This window comes from Haemaphysalis longicornis, unplaced genomic scaffold (assembly GCF_048455015.1).
Source record: "Haemaphysalis longicornis isolate Haplotype H1 unplaced genomic scaffold, Haemaphysalis longicornis Haplotype H1 scaffold_10, whole genome shotgun sequence".
Classification (NCBI taxonomy): domain Eukaryota; kingdom Metazoa; phylum Arthropoda; class Arachnida; order Ixodida; family Ixodidae; genus Haemaphysalis; species Haemaphysalis longicornis.
In genome coordinates, this window is record NW_027526204.1 from 147,802,811 (window position 1) to 147,823,411 (window position 20,601).

Consider the following 20,601-nt stretch of genomic DNA (forward strand, 5'->3'; position numbering starts at 1 on the left):
GTTGGAGAAAACTGCACTATAAAATATCATCCGCGCCAAATATCCGCCGCAGAGGTGGCCCAGCCAGCTGCTGCGCGCGCTTTCAAACTGCCGCCGTGAAGAGGGCGCCTCCCCATTGGCGCAAGTCGGCAGGCTCCTCCCACTGCCGCGCATCATTTTCCGAGCGAGGTAGAATTGATAGAATCAGGTAGAATCTGACACAGGGGCGAAATCGTCGACACGGGCGTCAAAAGAATGCGCGCTCATCGCCGACGCGACGCACGCACACGGACGCAAGCGTGTTTTCGCCCCCGCGTCAGATTCTACCTCGCTCGGAAAATGATGCTCGACGCGCGCGGCAGTGTTTTCACGGCGGCAGTTTGATAGCGCTCCGGACAGCCCGCTGGCCCCCCGGAGATGTTTAGGCTTACCACGGTGGCGGATATTTGATTGGCGCTTTTCCCTAACCGCGCGGACGATGCTTTGTAGTGTCGTTTTCGCCCACATTGTCAGCTCCTTTACTGTACAAGCGACTTCATTTGTTTCTTGAGTGGCATCTTAAAGAGCGATCGAAGCGGTCGGTCGAGCTACCCGCACCACTTCGCGGCCGGTGACGCCGCCATGTTGCCGCCGCGCGCAGCATGCGGGTGGTATTCGCGGCGGCGTCAGCGCGCCTGCGGCGTGTTTTCGTGAGCAGAAAACGCTCCATACGGTTCACGCTTCAACATAATCGACGCGCAAGTGGCGCAGGCAACACGGCAAGGCGACAACAGGATAGGTAGAGCGCGGGGCATAGACGGAAGCGAGGAATGTTTACAGCGGTCCTGTAAACACACTAAGCACTTGAATCAACATGCTTTCCAGGTTGGTACAAATTCACCAGGCCTTGCAGTTTCCTGCAGAATTCGTTGGTCATTTTTGTCAAGCACATTTAGTGTCCACTGACACTAATGCACGATTGTGCTGATGTTGAATACCTTGCATTCTTTGTTTTGCACTAAAAAAGTAAATTTTTTTGTTAAACTGCTCCAAATTTGAAATTTTGTGCTCCAAAATGGCGGTATTTCTTCCCGTAATCTGCTCCAAATTTGGGTTTATCTGCTCCAAAAGCAAAATTTTCCTGCTCCACAAATTGCTCCAATTTCTATTTTGGCTGTAGCACCCCTGCTACCATACTACATGCTAAACCATACTGCATATCAACCATACTGCATATCAACCATACTGCATGTCAACCATACTGCAAGTTAAACCACACTGCACGTCAACCATAGTGCACGACAACAATATTGCAAGTTAACCATTCTGCATATCAACCACACTTCATATTAACCATACTGCATGTTCAACCATACTGAATATCAACCATTCTGAATGTCAAACACCGCATATCAACCATACTATCAACCATACTGCATATCAACCAGACTGCATAGAAAATGACTCCCCTTTTTGCCGTCTACCTCGGTCAGGTGGTACGTGAACCTGCTGGAGCCGTACGTGGTGCAGCTGGTGCGCATCGACTGGGGCCGCTCCTCGCCGGCGGGTCCGGACGGAGGGGGCAACACCGTGGTCGTGCGCGTCGGCAACAACCGGCCCGACCTGGGAGCCAACCCCGTATGCAACCGCTTCACGGGTCCGCTGGAAGAAGGGAGGCCGCTATTCCTCCCCTGCGCCACGCCCATGCCAGGAGCCTTCGTCAGCATCCACCTCGAAGGTTCGTGTTCATAAGTTCACGACCACGCGTTCTGGTTTACTTTTATTTCTTGAACTTCGCGTGTCTCATTGCAACATGTGCACTTTATACTTTCGAAGGACTTCAAATCAATCAATCAATCAATCAATCAATCAATCAATCAATCAATCAATCAATCAATCAATCAATCAATCAATTATGGGCGTACCAGGAAAAGCCGGATGGCCTTCGTGCAGGCACACAAAACAACGGAAAAGAAAGCAAGCAACACAATTCACACAACTCGCACGGGAATAAAGTAATGGGATAACATTGGTTGCGTAGGATGCGAATAAAACGCTGAAAGAAATAACGCACCTAACGGAAATACCACACGTTTAACGTCTATCAGCGAGCAACAGAATAATAGCGACATGATAATGTGAAGTTTTCGTGAAAATAAAACGATAAGACCGCGCGTATAAAAGGCAAGTACAATAACTATAGCGTAAAAAAAAAAGAGGACAGATTTTTTAAAATTTTGTACTGGAGTTACAGCATTAAAGTTATTCACAAATAATTATTACTAATATTATAATAATAAAATTCATAATAATACTGTTCGATGCACTTCTGCAGTCTAAGTAGTTTATTTAGCACGCTGAAAAGAAAATTGGGTGCATTAGTTTGTCACTGGTCTCTCACAAGTGCCGTAAGAGGAACACGGGAAGCGCAGTTTTTGTTTGTCCCACAAGAAAAAAGAACGAAGAAATAAGTACCTCCATCGTTGAAGCTTTAGAAAAAAGTCGAGATTTAAGTATTGCAATTTTTTAGCTCCATTCTCAAGACAAGACAATAATGGAGGCGTAAAATCCGCGATACATTGGTCGCGTTGCGGGAAGACCGTACTTACGCGAACAATATAGTCCCAAGCCAAGCGTGTTTACTTTGCCGCGAATAATTTGTTCGATGACCGTTTATCCTTCTCTAAAACAGGTAAAATCTACTCTTAGTGGGGAACTAAACTCTTATAACGTTTTCGAGGTCCTATGGACCGTTTCGAAGCTCTTAATTCGAAGGAAAACTTCATTAGATGAGAAATGCACGCAATCATGCCCGTCCATTTTTTGCACTTACGACCGAGTTAGCGAATCTGAAAAGTTCGAAAAACAAAACAGCGAACCTCTCGCCACAGCTATCACTGTTTTCTTTCTCTGCCCTGAATAGCTAGTTCTTTCCGAATTTCTCTTCTGGAGGTAAGGATCAGAATTTTTATAAAACGTGAGAAGATAAGTCGTTCGTTGAAACGACGGGAGGATCAATCAGTAAGGGCAAAAATATCTTTGAGATAAATGGGTTCAGACGGTGGGAAATTCGGGTTTTTCTGTGGCTCCTATACCAGCCCTGTCATTTTTTTTTGTCCGCCCTAAAGAAAACTCGTTATTGTCCTTCGACCGCATAGTGGAAAAGAGTCCTCGATGAAAGCCGGCTCTTACTGCTTCACAAGGCACGTGTATAGCGAGATGATTAAAAGGGACAGGAATCAAAACGAGAGAGAAAAAGAGAAGGGATGGAGATATGAGCAGATGCGTTTGGCGTAAAATATATAGAGCAAGCAACGTCATTACCACCAAGCTTTCTTGTTCCACGATTCGGGGAGAAGAAGGCAATGGAAGTCTCGAATTGAAGTTGGCGGCGGAAGGCAGAGCGTGGTGCCATTTGCAGCAGCCAGCGAGCTTAGGTTTCGGAGGCCTGGTTTTCATCAGGCTAAGCTCGGGCTCAACTCGGGTTTGCGGAAAAGGCGGGCGTAACTTAACAAGCTCCGTTTCGAAGCAGTTCTTTTCGTGGCCGACTAAGAACTGAAAAAATAACACAGAGTGAGGACGGCCGTAAAGTTTGGGATTTCGAAAACATTAGGGCCCGTAGTGAAGCGTCAAGAATTCTCTCCCGACTGGGTTGTTAGTAATGTCCAAAGACATGTTAACGCCATTCTGGGCTTGATAACTGCCAGTGCTTAGAATGTGTTGAGGAATGGGGCATTTGCCAACCAACTGTAGCATATGCCATGTTGCCTGGAGAATCGTAATTGAAATATTCAATACATCAGGGCACACAATATCACCGACATTGCTGCGGCCTGCGGGGGTTGCTTGTATCGCCTGGAAGCCCCTGAAAGTTACCAACCAATCATCCCTTTCTTTTACTCAATAAACGTTTTTACCTACCTAACTACCGACCACCCTACTAGCCAACCAACTGCAGCCAATTTAGCCTCCTAGACAATCCCCTATTGATAAACATGAAGGCCGTGTTCAGAGTGATGCCAGACGGTATTATAAACACTCCACTATATCGACGTCCACAGGTGTTTTGTAACAAAATGGCCGCGTACGGCACTACATCGCTCTAGATAACGTAAAGCTAGGCAACCTAACCTAAACACAACTTAACATCTCCTAAAGCGCACAAAGAAATCATTCAAACCACTAAAACTAACCTATGCCATACAAATTATAGTTCAATTTAAAGATGAAAACAAAAACAACCGATTGAAAAGCCGGTTTTGAACCGCTGTCCTTTGGATGAAGAAGTTAAGACGGATCCTATAAACTACAACTTTTTTTTATTAATTTTTGCTAATCTCCTACAGCAACACAAGCCACCAGGTACAATGACGAAGAAAAATCACTTAATTTCCACCATGCCCTCCCGGGCTGGTTTGGTCATTTAGAATTCCCTAAGCGCAGTTAGGGGCTCAACTTTTTGACAACCACTCTGGTGGAGAGTTCTTCGCTCTCTGAACTTCAACAAACTGTGAGAGACTTCCCCGAAAATGCTGTACCATTGGTCGCACGTCTATAGCACAATGAAGCCGAGCCATGCGCGAACGCCAGATGCTGTGCAGGCCCAACAACATGACACTGTCAAATGGCACATCGTCCTCTCTACCAGTGCACAAAGAACGTATGTCGTGTCGGCTAAGTGGAAAATCTTTCGGAAGTGTCCGTTGGAGGACATCTGAAAGGAACACTGCGGCCGAAAAATGGAGAAAGACATGCTCCATTGTTTTGGGTTGTTTACAAATAAGAGTCAGTTCCCCATGGCACTGACAGCCCCCTTTTTTCATCCAAGTTGCGACTGAAAGTGTACCAGTGTGCAATCTAAAAAAGAAAAACTTTGCCCCAGGTCGCACTCCATATGCTTCCCTCGTTTTAACACATCTTGTCCTGGACCATTGCTGCATAGAGCTCTATACAGTCCTTATATAATCCTTATATACTTTTTTCCTGGCTGCATCGGCCTGATATTGCATTGAAAAACGGGTTGCCAAAAATCGGAATGAAAAAACAATTTCTTTAAAATATCCATAAACACCACCAGGCATGTAACTTCAAGAAACCACAAATTCTGGCAAAGCACGCATTAACCGAACTTCCATTACAGATCTCAGAAAAGGGTCCTGTATATCGCACAAAAACAAAAATTGGTTTACGACTTGCTGTACAAATAGATGAGTCATTCCTAAACCACCGCCATGGATTCGCCGAAGCAAATTCGTCCTACCGCTCCTCTCCCACGTGGACCCCCACACAAAAACAGCAAATGCGCGATGTAGCTTCTGGACTTCAAACGTGAACAATGCGTCACAAAGCAAAGCTTTTCCACAAAGGAAAGGTTGCAATTCGTGGCTCTCGCGAACACTGACAGCCCAGTTTCTTTCACTTTTTTTCGCTTTCTCTTTCAGAGTTTGCAGCGGCCCCCGCCAGTAGGGCTCACTGTCACGATAGTATTCCAGTGGGATTCCCAAGTACTTTACGGCGGGTGGTGACCCAAGTTACATTAGCAGAGGTCGCTGGCGTTGGCAGCCATTAACCGTGCCAAAACCCCATGCATTTCCCCCAATTCACCAGACTCCCCGTGACCTCACCAACAAGCTTCACTGTTTCCACGGCACTTTGGCCGGTGCTAGCCTAGTTTTAAATATTCTAATGTCGTCGGACGGGACACTATCCATGCCTGCAGCGATCAGATTCACTACGGTCGGACGGCACTTCAGACACTGTGAAACTTGAATTCCACGACGACGATTGAGCGGTGGGTGGAAACGCTTTCCATAGTAGAACCGGAAGTTGAGCAGGAGCTAATTGAAAGGGTAAGAGCGGCAGCAAGATCCAACAGACTTCCTAAATAGGAGGAGCGACTTCCAATTTTACGTCCAAATAAGGAATGTTTTCGTAATCCTCAATGGCTGTTAGTTAACTGACTGCAGGTGACGGGAAGGTCCTAAACCTTCAACCAACAGCTTGTGCTGTTAAAGAAGAAAACTTGGGGAAACGAAAAGTACAAGCGATACTTTCGGATTACGTATTACGACCGGGGTTTGCAGAACGTATAGTACACGAGTTTATGAGGGCATGGGGAGCATAGAACCTTGGAGGAAGGAATAAAAAGCGAAGCGGAAACAATGATGAGGCAGTGATGCTACCGCCCTCGGGCAACACATGTATACTCATCGCCAAATAATGTACAGAATTAACACTTACGCACGTATTCTGAGGACTTAATGATTCGCTGCATATTCTGACGATTTCAGTCGGAACAAATTAGGGGAAAATAAACGGTTGTCCTATTCCTAGAGCGGTGTTTTGTTCTGTCTGGTGAAAAAAAAAAATGCTTAATCCTAAGCTTGCTGCTAGCGCTTCTCCAACTGGACTTCTAGTATAGGGCATGAACTCCAAGATCCGTTAGGACTGTTATTCGGTTTGTTTGCTTATGTTAGGCACTTTAAACCGGAATATAAATGTACATACAGTGGCACCTTTTGACGTTTGGTTTTACAGCTACAGGCGGTCATGTTCGGAATTTGTGCATTTGTTCTCTACGGCGTAGTTTCTGTTCGCAGAAAAGTTGATTTACGACGTGCCATTTAACTGTACCCTTCCTATAACACCTATTACCCAATGGGCTACGAGCCTTTTTATTGAGTAAGAGAAATCAATCAATCAATCAATCAATCAATAAATCAACTTATGCCTGTTATATCTGTGGGGGACATAATTTCAGAGAAGCGCATACCGGCAGAGGGAGATAGGCGAGAGCCTGGACAGAATGAATAATCTCAAGGAATGAATCAATGCTATTCAACAAAACAATCAATCAATCAATCAATCAATCAATCAATCAATCAATCAATCAATCAATCAATCAATCAATCAATCAATCAATCAATCAATCAATCAATTTTCAGCGTAGCAGTCACCACTGGCACTGTCCATTTGGTACCTCCAGACGTGGCTGAAATGTTCACTTCACTCTCTCTGTCTACCACGCTCACTTCAGTCGCTGAACAATTCAACACATGCTCACAGCCGCACCCACGCGCACACCCTCGCGAACAGGTCCGGGGCCCCTGTCGCTGTGCGAAGTGTTCGTGTACACGGACCAGGCGCTGCCGGTGGAAAAGTGTCCGTCGTTCCGGGACCAGCCGCTGGGTTCGGCGGCCACGTACCACGGCAAGTGCTACGCCTTCTACAACAACCAGCCGGCACCGTTCGAGGCGGCCCGACGTTTCTGCGAGCAGCGCGGCGGTTCGCTCGTTGACGAGACCAGCCCGGCGCTGCAGGGGTTCCTCAGCTGGGAGCTCTACCGCCGACACAGGCACGACGCGGACTCGGGACAGTACTGGATGGGCGCCAACAGGTTCGTGACTCGAAACAGTACTGGGTAAGGGGAACAGAGGGGGAGAAAAGCATTTCAGTGAGATGGACACTTGGAGTTCAAGGTCAGCGCATAATTCCACGTTTTGCCTTAACCATCTTGGCCCGGGTTACCAGGAGGGTCTGGTTCTGTAGTCAGCAGCTGGTCAACAGTACTGTGAAGTCTAGTAATGGAGACTTGCACGCGTGCGTGTATACTTACAAGCCGACCCTGTCCGGACCATATAAATTAAATAAGAATCAAAATTGCTTCTTTACATCGGAAGTGGAATTGCGAACGCTTTAGGACTAACATGAACCGCTTCGGTGCGGCGAAACCGGAAATAGAATGGAGGGAAATAATAACATAATAGAATAGCCTCTTTGGTGCATCTTCGTACAAGTGATCTGAATGAATTACCAGTTCATACGAAATCCAATAGACTTTATTTTTATTCCGAAACCCGGAAACATATTCGTCTGCCAGCTGATCACATTAACGAACAGGTTGAATTCTTTGAAATCGTGAAACGCATTGCATATTTCTGTTTTCACCTTACTTTTGTATGTCTTTCAACTACTATCGTTCCCAGGGATCCTCATGAACCGGGTAACTGGCGCTGGATCAACGGCCGTGAAGTGACCATCTCCTTCTGGAATTCGCCGGGCGTGACTTCGCTCGAAAACAACTGCTCCCGCTTTGACGGGAACCGCGGCTGGCTCTGGTCCGACACCAACTGTGACCTTGCGCTCAACTTCATCTGCCAGCACAGTGAGCTAGGATATTTTTCTGTCAACTAATTCGTAGTCTTGATTAGATGTCGTTGCCCTATTCGCCGCGAGCTCGACATGTAGGTGGCGACAGCGTCGCGCTCCTAGTGTGGATGCTCCGCTGAGCGGCCCGTAAGAATGCACACTGTGGGCGCGCTTCGTGCCTTTTTCCCGTCGTATGTGCGCACGAAAGGTGAAAACAAGAGTGGTATGCTGTAGTTCGGTTCCTCAACGTTCAATGTATAGCATAGAAGCGGCAGTCAGTTTTCATTATTACGCAAAAAAAAAAAAGCGACGACTCATCGGGAATCTCAGAATGGCCGTAATTGTGACAATGAACTTGTACGTTGTTCATGTGGCTCGTAGCAAGCTCGATCTTTCCAGACTATGGCTTTGAGCCTTCAATAAAAGACTGAATAGAAACAAATCAGGAAGCCTCGATCTCTGAAATTCAGTTTACAACGGCAATCTCAATCGCTTTCACTGGTAACATGACGCATTCTTGCATTTGTGGGATGCTCTGAAATGGTAACACTACTTAACTGCCCCAAAATTCTTTCTAAGAGCTTACGATATTTTTTGTGTGTTCAAAAGGCCACATATAAAATTACTGAATATTGATCAGCGCAGAGATACAAATGTAACCGCTCTAACGGGTCTTTTAAATGAAATTTTAACGACTCTGAAGGAAGGTTTGATGAATAATGGTTTCGGATCACTTATTTACGGCTTTCGTCCCAAGTGAACTTGCGAATTGAATTGTCAACGCACGCAGTACAATCAACAGCTCATGTTTAGCTAGGTTTTCGCGAAGTGACAAGCAGCTTTACAGTGTGCAAACCAAGCTTCTGGGACCTTACAGTGAGCACAAATTTTCTGTTATGGCTGCTCTGTTGACCATTTGCGTTCCTTTTAAAATCTAACAGGTGCCTGCAACAGCGAGATGTGTTTGCATTCTTGCGTATAAGGTCACTTATGAACCCTAAAGATGGCAATAAATGAAGTTGCGCTGTTGCAGATGTAGTAAAACATTTCCTTTTTATTTCTCGTTGCGAATCAGCGCAACGGGTTTCCGGTAACTACTTTGTTTTGTAAACTGAACATCGCCTTTGTCTTGGCATTTAATTCTTGAGGATTGGTTAAAAAATGAAATCCTGTGCATTTAGTTTTTTTTTTTTTTTTCGGGAAGGGGGGCGGGCGGGGGGGGGGGTACTGCCAACGTTGCAAGAGCAGCGAGAAGAGAACGCATGTAACGCGAAAAGCCAAAATATGGTTATCAGTATTACTTACAATCGAAACTACACTAGGCGTCGTGTTCTGTAGCGGTGAAAAAGCAGTAGTATTTTCAAAACTGCTTAACCCCCCTTTGGTCTGGGATTGTCCAGGAATTGTGGCTCGCCTTTTTCAAAATTGTATTGAAAGCAAGCATTATGGGAAAAAAATAAAAAAAAACAGCGAGTCACGGCACACACCCCTCACACATGTGGGCAACAACGTGCATTATATTACGCGTTTTCTGCTCTTTCTTTAAACTTAGGTCCACCTCAAGAGGTTAAGACGTGACCATATTAGGCATTTGGTTATGCTGAGTGAGACACGTTTCTGGACAAGGTGATTCATGTCGGATTTGAAAATGATATATATGAAAATGACACACGAAATTTCACATGCTAGACGCAAACTCACAACTGCTTAATTTTGCCGAAAAATCCCCCATAAATACTCTTGCGCATCCATAGAAACGTATTTTAAACAATACGTAAAATTAGCAACTCAGTGTAAACAACGACTGTCCAAAAATGGTATTTATTTTAGAAAAGGTACGGGAAGAACACGATCACACAGGAGCTTGCGGGTGTAAAATACGTGTCCGGTAATGTATGGGCGACCGCGCACGGGTCGTGTGCAGTGTAAATGTTTTTGTTTGTTTCTTCTTTCTGTAAGGACACAGCGCAATTTTACAAGGGTGTGGAATTTGCACGCGCATGCACAGGTCTTGTCGCTTCTTACCCGTTTCGCGTACTAAACTTTTATCCTTTAAATAATCACCACGCCACCTTCAAAAAGCACCCTTCGACGTTCCCGAAACGGCAGACGACTGCACTCAACAATAAGAAAAGTGCAATGTGTGGAAGCAATGTTTATAACACGTTTCACACTCAAGCGGTGACCAGGGCGTAGATGTTTCGTGGAAATAAACCAGCGCATTAACCCGCAACGTCCGCTGATTATTGTGTTTCTAGAGGAAACGCGCAAGCAGACGTAACTATGTCATTGCTTACTGCCAAACTAGCACACATATTGGTTGTTTTGTCATGTGCAGCACGCGTCTTGCGCCGCACGCAACGGGAAAAAGCAGACGACGCGAGAGCGCCATCCACACTAGGAGCGGTTCGTCCCGCCGCCGCCAGGGGCCGACTGTGTTCGCGCTCGGGGCGAATAGCAAACGCGGCTATAGCTGCACCTTGTTGCCACAAACTGACAAATACATTCGTGACAAATGTGATATAGAGAAGGAAGACGAACAATCCTTCCTGAGCCATAATAGGATGTTGACTTCAGTCAATTGCCGCATCCTTCATAGGTTGAACGTGACGTTGTCAATTCGAAAAAAAAAACTCAAATTGGCTCGCGAATGTGCTTTTGTAGGTGTTTAATGGCCGCTTCTGCTGACTGACAAAACCAAGGAGAAAAAGGGTAGAGTAGACGTAATAATAACAATATTGGGCCGTTTGTGGCAGCGTTTTTAAAGAAAGCAAACAGGTCATTTTTTTTTGTCTAGATTCACTTGTAATCCAACGCAGTCGGCGACCATCAGAAACGAAATTTCTTGCAGGAAATCGATGGAGAAAGCTAGAAGGAATTTACTGGTGAGATCACTACAGGAGAGACGGGCAGTGAATACTTGGCAGACTACACACGTGAAGGTATCACGTAAAATTCGGAGAGCATTTGTGAAATTATTTGGCTGACGCGGCAATACGCGGCGCATCTATTCTCATCTCGGCTTTTCAATTAGCTGATTACGGGAGCGTAACCTTGACTTGCGTTTGCATTCCCGCGCAGGACCCACGACTTGTGGCAAGCCCGAGCGTCCTCCGAACTCGACTGTGCTGGCGCGGAACTTCGACGTAGGGTCGGTGATCGAGTACCGCTGTGCTCCGGGACACCTTTTGGTCGGGCCAAACATTAGGACTTGCCTCGCCAACGGCTTCTACAGCGAATTCGCGCCCAAGTGCAGATGTGAGTGGTGGTACTATTTTGGAGAAAAGCATTGGAAACAAAACGCGTCCTCGTGGCACAACAGGCACCATGCCTGCAGCGTGAAGTAACCACCTCCCTCAGACCCGTGGAAACGCCCGCATGGGGGCACACGATGTAATTATTAGAAGGTTGCTTCACCGTACAAAATGTATCTTTAAGTTTCGTGAATGTGTGCCATCTCCAAATTATCTCGGGGCTAAGTTGGCCACGGGGAATCGGTGCTTTTAGTGTGCCCTGCTTCATCGTGCTTGTAAAAACTGAAGTTTACATGCTTTAAATATCTCACCTCAACGTATTTGAAAAAGCTGGTTGTGCCACGATACTTATATGTTGCACATTTGATACCTAGTTAGAAACGTGGTTGGCTGTGAGCAGATCATTTGTGCGAACTGCGGAAAGCCGCTGGGCGCCGCTAAACCCCCAGCGTGGGTACGACATTGAAAACAAAAACTAATCGATTGTGCCCCCTGATAATGATGGGACGAAAAGAACAAAGAGCGTGCGGAAGCGGAAGGATGCAATATGCAAGTAATACAAAATACTGAGAAAAAAACTTTAATGCGTCTGATTACTCTGTACCAGGATACCGCTAAAGACGAAAGGAAGCGCCTTGATCAAAATCGGGATTAAATCCTGAGGACCCGCGCTGATGTGCTCACTTGCAGATCTGGAGTGCGGCCCACCGGCCCCCATTCCGAACGGTTCACAGGATCTCGTCAACGGCACGAGGCACTACCTGAGTGCCGTTGAGTACCGCTGCCGCGACGGCTTCGTCCTGATTGGCCGCAGTCTGCTGGTCTGCGACGTGGACCAGCGATGGAACGGACCACCTCCCCGATGCGAGCGTAAGCCCCTTGCGCATCCACTGACGATTGCTTTAAAGTTATTCTGGAACACTTGAGATAAACAGCTTCACTCTTTCATTTGCGTGTCTCTACTCGGTGACAACTTAAGAACGGCACCAGAAGTTGCCGCTGTGCCTTATCAGCGTAGCCGGATGTTTCCCCGCGCGGCGCTAGTAGGGCGTTACTGGAAATATTTTGAACATGGCGTGAGCCGTTCCCGCAATATGCCTATAAACGACTCCAGTGACGACAAACAAACTGCGTGAGGCAAGGCAGACGATATCACGCATTCATAGCAAACCCCTTTCAAAACGCGCGCGCACTGACTTGATGGGTCCGGCGCTTTGGCGGAGTGATACACTACATGAGGTGGTGCCGTTCTTGAGTTGTAACCGAGTATAGCAGCACTACGAAAGCTATAGTTTTGGCCAGCACGGATTGGCACTGCAGTATTTGCTCGTCGCAGCAGATACGTCTTCCGTTTCTGCTTTTCTTTTGTGGCTTTCCTTTTAAAATGGCTGTCGAATGCCTTCATTGCTGCAACTGAAAGAAAGCCGACCAATAGCCGCTGAATCGCTGTAATGACATAATTCTAGCGGTCAAAGAACGCCAAGACCGGGAAACAGAGAAAACTCATTTGAACAAGTTTCTACTTGATGGGCATAAAGTCTTAATTTTTCCGACCCCCTAATCTAACTACTGGATGTGTTGGTTGAGTAAATTGTGCAAGCTTTTAAGATTTCATAAAAAAGTAAAAAGGTGTTGCGCGGTCTATTTAAAATTGTGTGTTGATGAACAATAGCCGAGTATGCGAGAATAGCAATCAAGACCATCATGCTTCAGAGTTTTCCATATTCAGGGAGTCACGCCGGCATGTTTAATATTTCGCATTAGTGAAAGCATACCTGGGCGCATTACGGCACAAAAATCGCGTCTCTGATTATTGCCAGCCTTCTCCCGATTAGGAGAATGCTGAGGGCCTGACTTGACTGTTCTGCGGACCACAAGGGGATTTTTCCCTTTCCGCTACAGCTAAAGTACACTGCTCACTAGCTTTCGCAGCACATGGGTCAAGCATCTGGTTTTTGCGCTAACAGCCTGGGTTCCAAGTCTAGCCGGACCAAAGTTTTTTCCACGTGCCTTTTTACTGTAAAATGTTCTCTTATGCCGCTACTATGCATCATATCTGTAAATGAGGGTGGTTTGGTGTCCTTTAGATAGGTTTCGATGTACATAAGGCTCAATTATCCGATTGCATGGTCCGCACAACAAACCTCAACCCTGCGATCTAGTTCACAGAATGTTGCTGCACGTTTTCCTGTGTTCGGGAATAGAGAAAAGGCACTGCCAACAGGTTTGTGTGGACGAACTGAATTCACTTCTTCCACTTTTCCTTCCCTCTTCTGCCTGCTTCCTCGTTGATTTAGAAATAAAATTGCCCTTCCCTCATCCTCCCCCATCATCTCCCTCCATCCCACGATCCTTCCAACCTCTCTGCCCTTCTCGATTTGAATATCAAATTGACCTCTTCCGCAGGAAAGACTGTTACACACATACAGACAGACGAAACGGTTAGACAGAAATGGACGTATCTAAAAACGCCTGAAATATCCAAAGATTTCCAAAGGAACTGGCTGATATACAGCACATTCATATGTCGTCATTTTGCTCCGCACTCAGCGCAACTGTTTCAGGAACTAGCGATGGAATGCTGTGGTACATATTCTGTAGGACAACCTCTCAGGCGTATCAAGTTCTCAGAATTTCGGTTGGAGCAAAAATCTGTTGTACAAAGGTGTACAACATGGTGTACAACATGGCACTTATGTACAACATGGCACTTATTAAAGGTGTACAACATGGCACTTATTAAAGCACGAATTACAGGACTTGCATTAATGGACTACGCAACACCTCAGATAGACAGTTTCACTCTTTCCTTTGCGTGTAAAAGCACTGAGAAAGCTGTAGTTATCGTGAGCACAAAGTGGCACTGCCGGATTTGCTCGTCGCAGAAGACGCCTTCTGTTTCTGCTTTGTTTTTGTGGCTTTCTGTTTAAAGTGTCTATTGAATGTCTTCATTTCTGCAACTGCAGGAAAGCAGACCAGTAGCCTCTAACATTGCTGTAATGACGTAATTCCACCAGTCGAAGATCTCCAAGGCAGGGAAAGAAAAAAAAAAACCTTTCGAGCAAGTTTTTAAACTCTCTGATGTTCATAGAGTAGTAATTTATGGCTGAGGAACGCTTCGACCCAAAATTTAAGCAATGAATTCGTTGGTTGACTGCGTTCTGCAAGCATTTAGGATTTAAAAAAACGTTGAACAAGGTGTTGCGGGGTCCTTTTAAGACGCCCATTACAGTCCCTCCTCAGTGCTTTGCCTTCGCTGTTACACAGCCATCAGCGATACTCTGCCGTGTTCCTTCACTATGGACGTGTGTTATATCTGGGAAACGAGTGCCGTGACTTGCGAGCGCCGCTTGCAAGCCTCGTTTATTCCCCCTTTTCCCCTGCAGCCGTAATGTGCCGGCCTCCACCTGCGGTGGCGCATGGCCTGGTTCGCCTCTCCGCCGCGTCCACCATCTTCGGCACCGTGGCCGAGTATGACTGCCAGCCGGGATTCCAGCTGAGTGGCACGCCGCTCCTCACCTGCGGACCCACGGGCTTCTGGCAGGGAGACGTGCCGGTCTGCATCCGTAAGTTTAACTTTCTTTTTTTCAACAGTAACAAGCTACAAAATTCCGTGTGACGATCTCGCGTGTCAAGCTCCCAAGCTTGCTTCTGTTGGAAGCGGTCGTAGACGCGGTACGGAAGTGGCCTCCTACATTTATTTCTGGTGCGTAAGTCCTGCCGGAACTGGGGAGCGGCGAAGACGGGCCAACGCAGAGCGCAGCGGTCGGGTTCCATCTGTTCAGCTCACGTGGTTGGCTCACGTTCCAGGCCACGCCGCACTGATGATGATATCGCCAGGATGCGGATGATTGTGACGATCGCACCGCAAGGGTCGATGCGGCCGCTACACTTAAAAAAAGTGCGGGGTTGAGTTTTTGTATTAGCATGCGCACTATTCAGCAAATGGACTGAGAAGCGGTAAAAACAAATGCGCTGCCGCATGGCTGTTACCATGCGACCGTGCGTGGCAACGGAGTATAACGGAATAACGGAGTATAATCGCGTGGCTGTAACGGAGTATAAGCGCGTCACACTGCCTTTCCCACTTCCCCTACTCAGCATGCAGCTAACGTTGGCTAACGTGAACGCGTGCTTTGAGCATGTGTTTCTAATCTCTGCGAGCTTTTGATACTCAACGTTAAAGCCAGAAAACGGCTTGTTCCGTCAATCTGCCCTTCAAGATCAGCCAAGGTCAAGGGAGCGCCTCGTACGATCGTGCAATGACGGCGTCCAATTACTCGTTTGGTCCGGGGAAACGGGTGCGGAGAGGCGGATAAGGAGTAAGGGCGCATACCATCATAAAATGATACAAGGAGGCGATGGTTGCTTTCAAGTGCACGGCGCGTTCACGCCTTCAATGTGCACTGCGCGAGTTCACTGAGTACTCTCGGCGTGAAAGCCGAGCTCTCGCTCGACTAACTTGGTGTAACCGCGTTAAACCACGGCAAAAATGTTTTAACAGCACAGCTGTGTAAAGTTTTAGTTCCACCGTATAGCGTTTCCAGAAAAAAAAAAAAGACCGATAGCACGTGAGTGTGCACTCGTGAGGAGCACCCGGAGTCGGTCAGGCTTCCACCTGGGCTTGCGTCACGTGCGGAGCTCACCAAAAGAAAACAGCGCAAGTAAGCGTGCGCCTCGTGAGGAGCCCCGGGTATCGGACAGCTTAACCGTCGAGAACCTTCTGTCCAGCGTTCGTGGCGCGATTTCTCACGTGCTTTTCTCCTCGCGAGTTCACGTGCATTCGTGGCCTCAAGTGGGAAGCACAGAAATGCTCGCGCTACAGACGCCGAGTTCGCAAAGCCCGTTGGTGCGGGTTCTAGGGCGCGCTAACGGTGTCCACTTTGGGCGGGATGGGAAAGCCTGCGCACAAAAAGATCCGGGCCTGCCAGTCATGGATACCAGATCAGCGGCAAGTTCGGAAATGCATGTGAGCTGCAACAGCCGCGTTTCCGACGAAGGGAGAGAGGCTGCCAGGTCCGCTGTTTCTCCAGCCTTGCGCCACTAGAGCAAGGTGCGCCAGTGTTTCTACACCAGTACTTCTTGCAACTGCTCTTTCCCTCATTTTTACCCCTCTCATGTCCATGTGGAGTAGCAAGCCAGTCTGGCTGTCAGAATGACTTCTCCGTATCATTTAAAACCTCACTGCCTTTTCACTAGAAAGAATGAATCAGGAGTATGACATTATCTGGCGTTAATTCCATACAGATGGGATTGGTCCTACCCACTTATTTTCATTTGTACTCGTTTCTTTACACCTCGGTAAATGGAAGCTTGGGTGGCAGAAATAGAAAAGCCGCGAACAGAAAGATGTTAGCACGCGCCTCCATGTAATTGGTGATGGGTCATTGATTAGCTCGCAGGAAATCACGCATTATGATCTGGGTTTTAAATTACCTGGCGTCCTGTGTCTGTTAGCTACAAACTATCCCACAAGAGGTGCCTGAATTTCCACGTTGCAAGTGTACAAAGTATCTTGCAACAGTGCTTACGCGTACACTCTCATTCACTAACGTTCGTGCACAAAACGGCTCACGGATGGTGCGATTGCCCCTACTCCCTTGCGGCTTTCCGTAGCCATCCTGAATATACCGGTCCTGGATTGTCCTCTGCCGGTCTGAGGACTGCCACAAACCCCGGCTCCCGCAGGAGTACTCGCACAGGCAAGGACAGTTCATGGATGACGTCCTGGAGAACTCCAGGGTTGATTGAGATTAATAATTGATGGCGCCCATACAGGCTTCCAAAAAAAAAATCCATTAGAACAGTTCAACAGCATGCAAAGGTGGGGCGGAAGGCTTGAGCATTTTCCCATTCACGGGGCTCTGACACAAATCTACTACGAGGCATTTGGCATACGCCTTCAGGCTTGATTTCTCGTAGTTTTGTAGGAATAGACTCGGGCAGCACAGGACAGGGGCGGCTGGATGTCAAAAAGAGATGCCTCGGTCCTGCAGTGGACCTAAACAGGCTGTTGATGATGATGATGACGACGGGGGCTTTGACAAATGCCAGCTGCCGACAGTGGCCTTGAGATTACTGTGTCTTGCATTGTCACTTGCAAACAAAAAAGAGAACTCTTTGCTTGCTCGTGGCGGACATGAGACAGCTGCACTATTGTAACGACTAATAGAACCCCTAAGAAAAACTATTTTATGCCTCTGTCACACAGGCGCTTTAAATCCGGATTGAAGAGGAGCGCGATTGACTTTTCGAGCGCGCTCGACGCACCGCCGGTGCTACACGGCACGCTTCGATCGAGATGATGCACCGGTTGCGTTCACGTAAGCCAGATGGCGCTAGAAATGTAGTTCGCGCCCGGTGTCTGGTAACTTTGCGCGGCCGTAGTTATACGGAACTATATAAATGCTACTGCACGCTTTTATGGGTAAAGTTGTTTGATACAATTTGTGGCGTTAGTTGTCACCTTATGTGCCATTACTCAGCGGGGATGAGAGTATCACCCCTTTCGTCCGATCGCGCATGGAAAACTCAATCGCGCTTGAGAAACCACGATTGAGTTTGATCGCGATTGAAACTGCCGTGTAGCAGCACCCGATCCGGATTGAGCTCGACTCAATCGCGATTGAAAGTGCCCGTGTGGCAGGCGTATTAAATAAACAGCATAACTGCTGTGTATGTATTCCGGTCCGGATTAGCCGTGGCGAATTCGCAACGCCGAGAAAACAGACGGCGTGATGCGGAGTGTATGGCCTTGTGCCCTTGTCGCCTGCGCAGCCTCGAGATACGGCTCCCCCGCCAGCCTGAAAGGCGCTCCACGTGGTTGAACGCCGCCCGCCCCTGCCCGAAAGCCGGTCGGCGGCTCGCTCTGATAAGCACCGGGCAGTGCCTGGGCGCCCCGTTAGCTGTAGCGCGGCGGCGCGGCGTTGAGCAACGGCGGGGGAGACAGACTTGACGCGTGCTTCCGATGCTTGTTTCCTCCCTTCCTTCCTCCCCCCGTTCCTTCCGGTGGCGGTTTTTACGAGGCTCACGAGACGTCCCTTATCTTTGTTGTTCCCGCGCGAAGAGGTGTTTTGAGAACAAAGGGTATGCCTTGATTCGGTTCTCGCGTGAGCCATTCGGATGCAGAGTGGCTCGCTCCCTTCAAGACAGCCTGCGGGCGTTGGGGGCGATTGTTTGGGCATCTGCTCTGTTCTTGTCGCAGGTACGTTAGTTTAATAGAGCGTCCCGCATTTGTTTAACCAGTTCGTGGCGAGAACAGCCACGAGACAGCTCGAATGAAAGAGCAGTCATGACGAGGATTTGTGTCGCGTAACTTTTCTAGAGTTCAATCTTCTCTATGTCAACTGATTAACAGAAATTTGGATGCACTCAACGCGAGGAGGAAACGAATTTGTTTTCCGGGGAGTTTTCTCACTTTCGTAAACACGGTGACAGTTACATTGCCATCACCACATCGTCAAATAACTGAGGGTCCATTACATGACGCTGTCATCATGTGCAACTGGACCTGCGTGGCCTGGTTATAAAGTTCAGCGAATCAACGCGAAAAAAGCTAAAGGATGTGGCAAACAAAGCTAGGATGTGCGGCTTTGCTACCGGGCTGCCTCTAAATTACATTACAAGTGTTGCTACGTCCTTCGCTGGAATCATGCGAATGCATTGAAGAAAAAAGAGACCTACGTCCAAGAAACTCTTATGTCTCGTAGAAACGGAGAATTGGGGCACAAAGCACTCGGTGTCATCAAAGGTCGAACTACTTTAGCAGAGTGGGCCGTAGTATTGGCAAATTCGACCTGGCCAGATCCCTCAAGGGCGAGATGTTGTTCTTGCTAAAATAAACACACCTATGTCATCGATTGGTTTCGTAGCGCCAGTTTTTTTACGTCTCCAAAGGGCACGTTTCATTGAATGATCAATAAACGCCCGGTTGAGTTTGGGTGTTGCAATAGACACTACTGCCCTTGGGCGTACCAGATTTTCTTGTTGATAAATTCCCGTAGTGCCTGGGTAACGAAGACAAGGTCATGTAAATAGGGCTATTTACTTCAAGGTTTGGTGCTTTATAAAGGTTGACAGCAGAGCTACAAGCAAGAAAAAGAGGTGGTAATAGACGTGAATGTCATCATAGTTTGGCCTCAAGAAAAAAATGAACCTTCAAAATGTTTGAGGAGGTGAGAGTGTAACGTGTATTCATATATAGCGCAGAAGTTCAGTTATATTATACAAGAAGCAAATATTTTGCAGCAATATCGCGGAGAAACTTGGGCCCTAAGATTACGAAATAATCTTGTATAGCAGCGTTTCTTTTAAAAAGTACGGCGAATTTGATGTTATGTGCACCGCGAATGTTTCGCGCTCGCTACGACCCTTTAGTTTGAATAAGGCATAAGAGGAAATGTTACAGGTCGACAGCCTCATAGGAGGAGCAAGCAATTCAGTTATATTGAACAAGAAGGAAATATTTTGCAGCAATATCGCGAAGGAAACTTGGGCCATAAGATTACGAAATCATCTTTTATAGCAGCGTTTTACGGTGAATATGATGTTATCTGCACTGCGAATGTTTCGCGCTTGCTACGACACTTTTATTTTGAATAAGGCACAAGAGGAAATGTTATAGCTCGACAGCCTCATAGGAGGAGGAAGCAATTCAGTTATATTGGACAAGAAGCAAATATTTTGCAGCAATATCGCGGAGGAATCTTGGGCCCTAAGATTACAAAATCATCTTTTATAGCAGCGTTTCGTTAAAAAAAGTACGGTGAATATGATGTTATGTGCACTGCGAATGTTTCGCGCTCGCTACGACACTTTTATTTTGAATAAGGCACAAGAGGAAATGTTATAGCTCGACAGCCTCATAGGAGGAGGAAGCAATTCAGTTATATTGGACAAGAAGGAACTATTTTGCAGCAGTATCGCGGAGGAAACTTGGGCCTACGATTACAAAATCATCTTTTATAGCAGCGTTTCTTTTAAAAAAACGTACGGTGAATATGATATGTTCACTGTTTCGCGCTCGCTAACGACACTTTTATTTTGAATAAGACTAAAGAGGAAATTTTATAGCTGACAGCCTCATAGGAAGAGGAAGCAATTTATTGATCGAACCTAGGGCGTAGACGTTAGATGCCACGACTCTACCCACCTATGAATAAAAGTGTGCAAAGGTATCTCGAGCGGTTTATACATGCCCGATCGCATCATTCGTCGCAATCGACTCCGCGCATGCAGGAAT

At 47.1% G+C, this 20,601-nt stretch overlaps 1 protein-coding gene across 2 annotated transcripts in view; it reads left to right on the plus strand.

The window, feature by feature from the left end:
• The window catches only part of LOC144159601 (CUB and sushi domain-containing protein 3), a 95,054-nt gene that overhangs the window by 55,598 nt on the left and 18,855 nt on the right, over positions 1-20,601 (plus strand). For both annotated transcript variants that reach the window (XM_077691187.1, XM_077691188.1), the window contains exons 4-9: positions 1,452-1,696; positions 7,054-7,354; positions 7,944-8,122; positions 11,188-11,364; positions 12,051-12,230; positions 14,747-14,926. In XM_077691187.1, the coding sequence (XP_077547313.1) occupies positions 1,452-1,696; positions 7,054-7,354; positions 7,944-8,122; positions 11,188-11,364; positions 12,051-12,230; positions 14,747-14,926 (1,262 nt within the window). The remainder of the gene's footprint in view (positions 1-1,451; positions 1,697-7,053; positions 7,355-7,943; positions 8,123-11,187; positions 11,365-12,050; positions 12,231-14,746; positions 14,927-20,601) is intronic.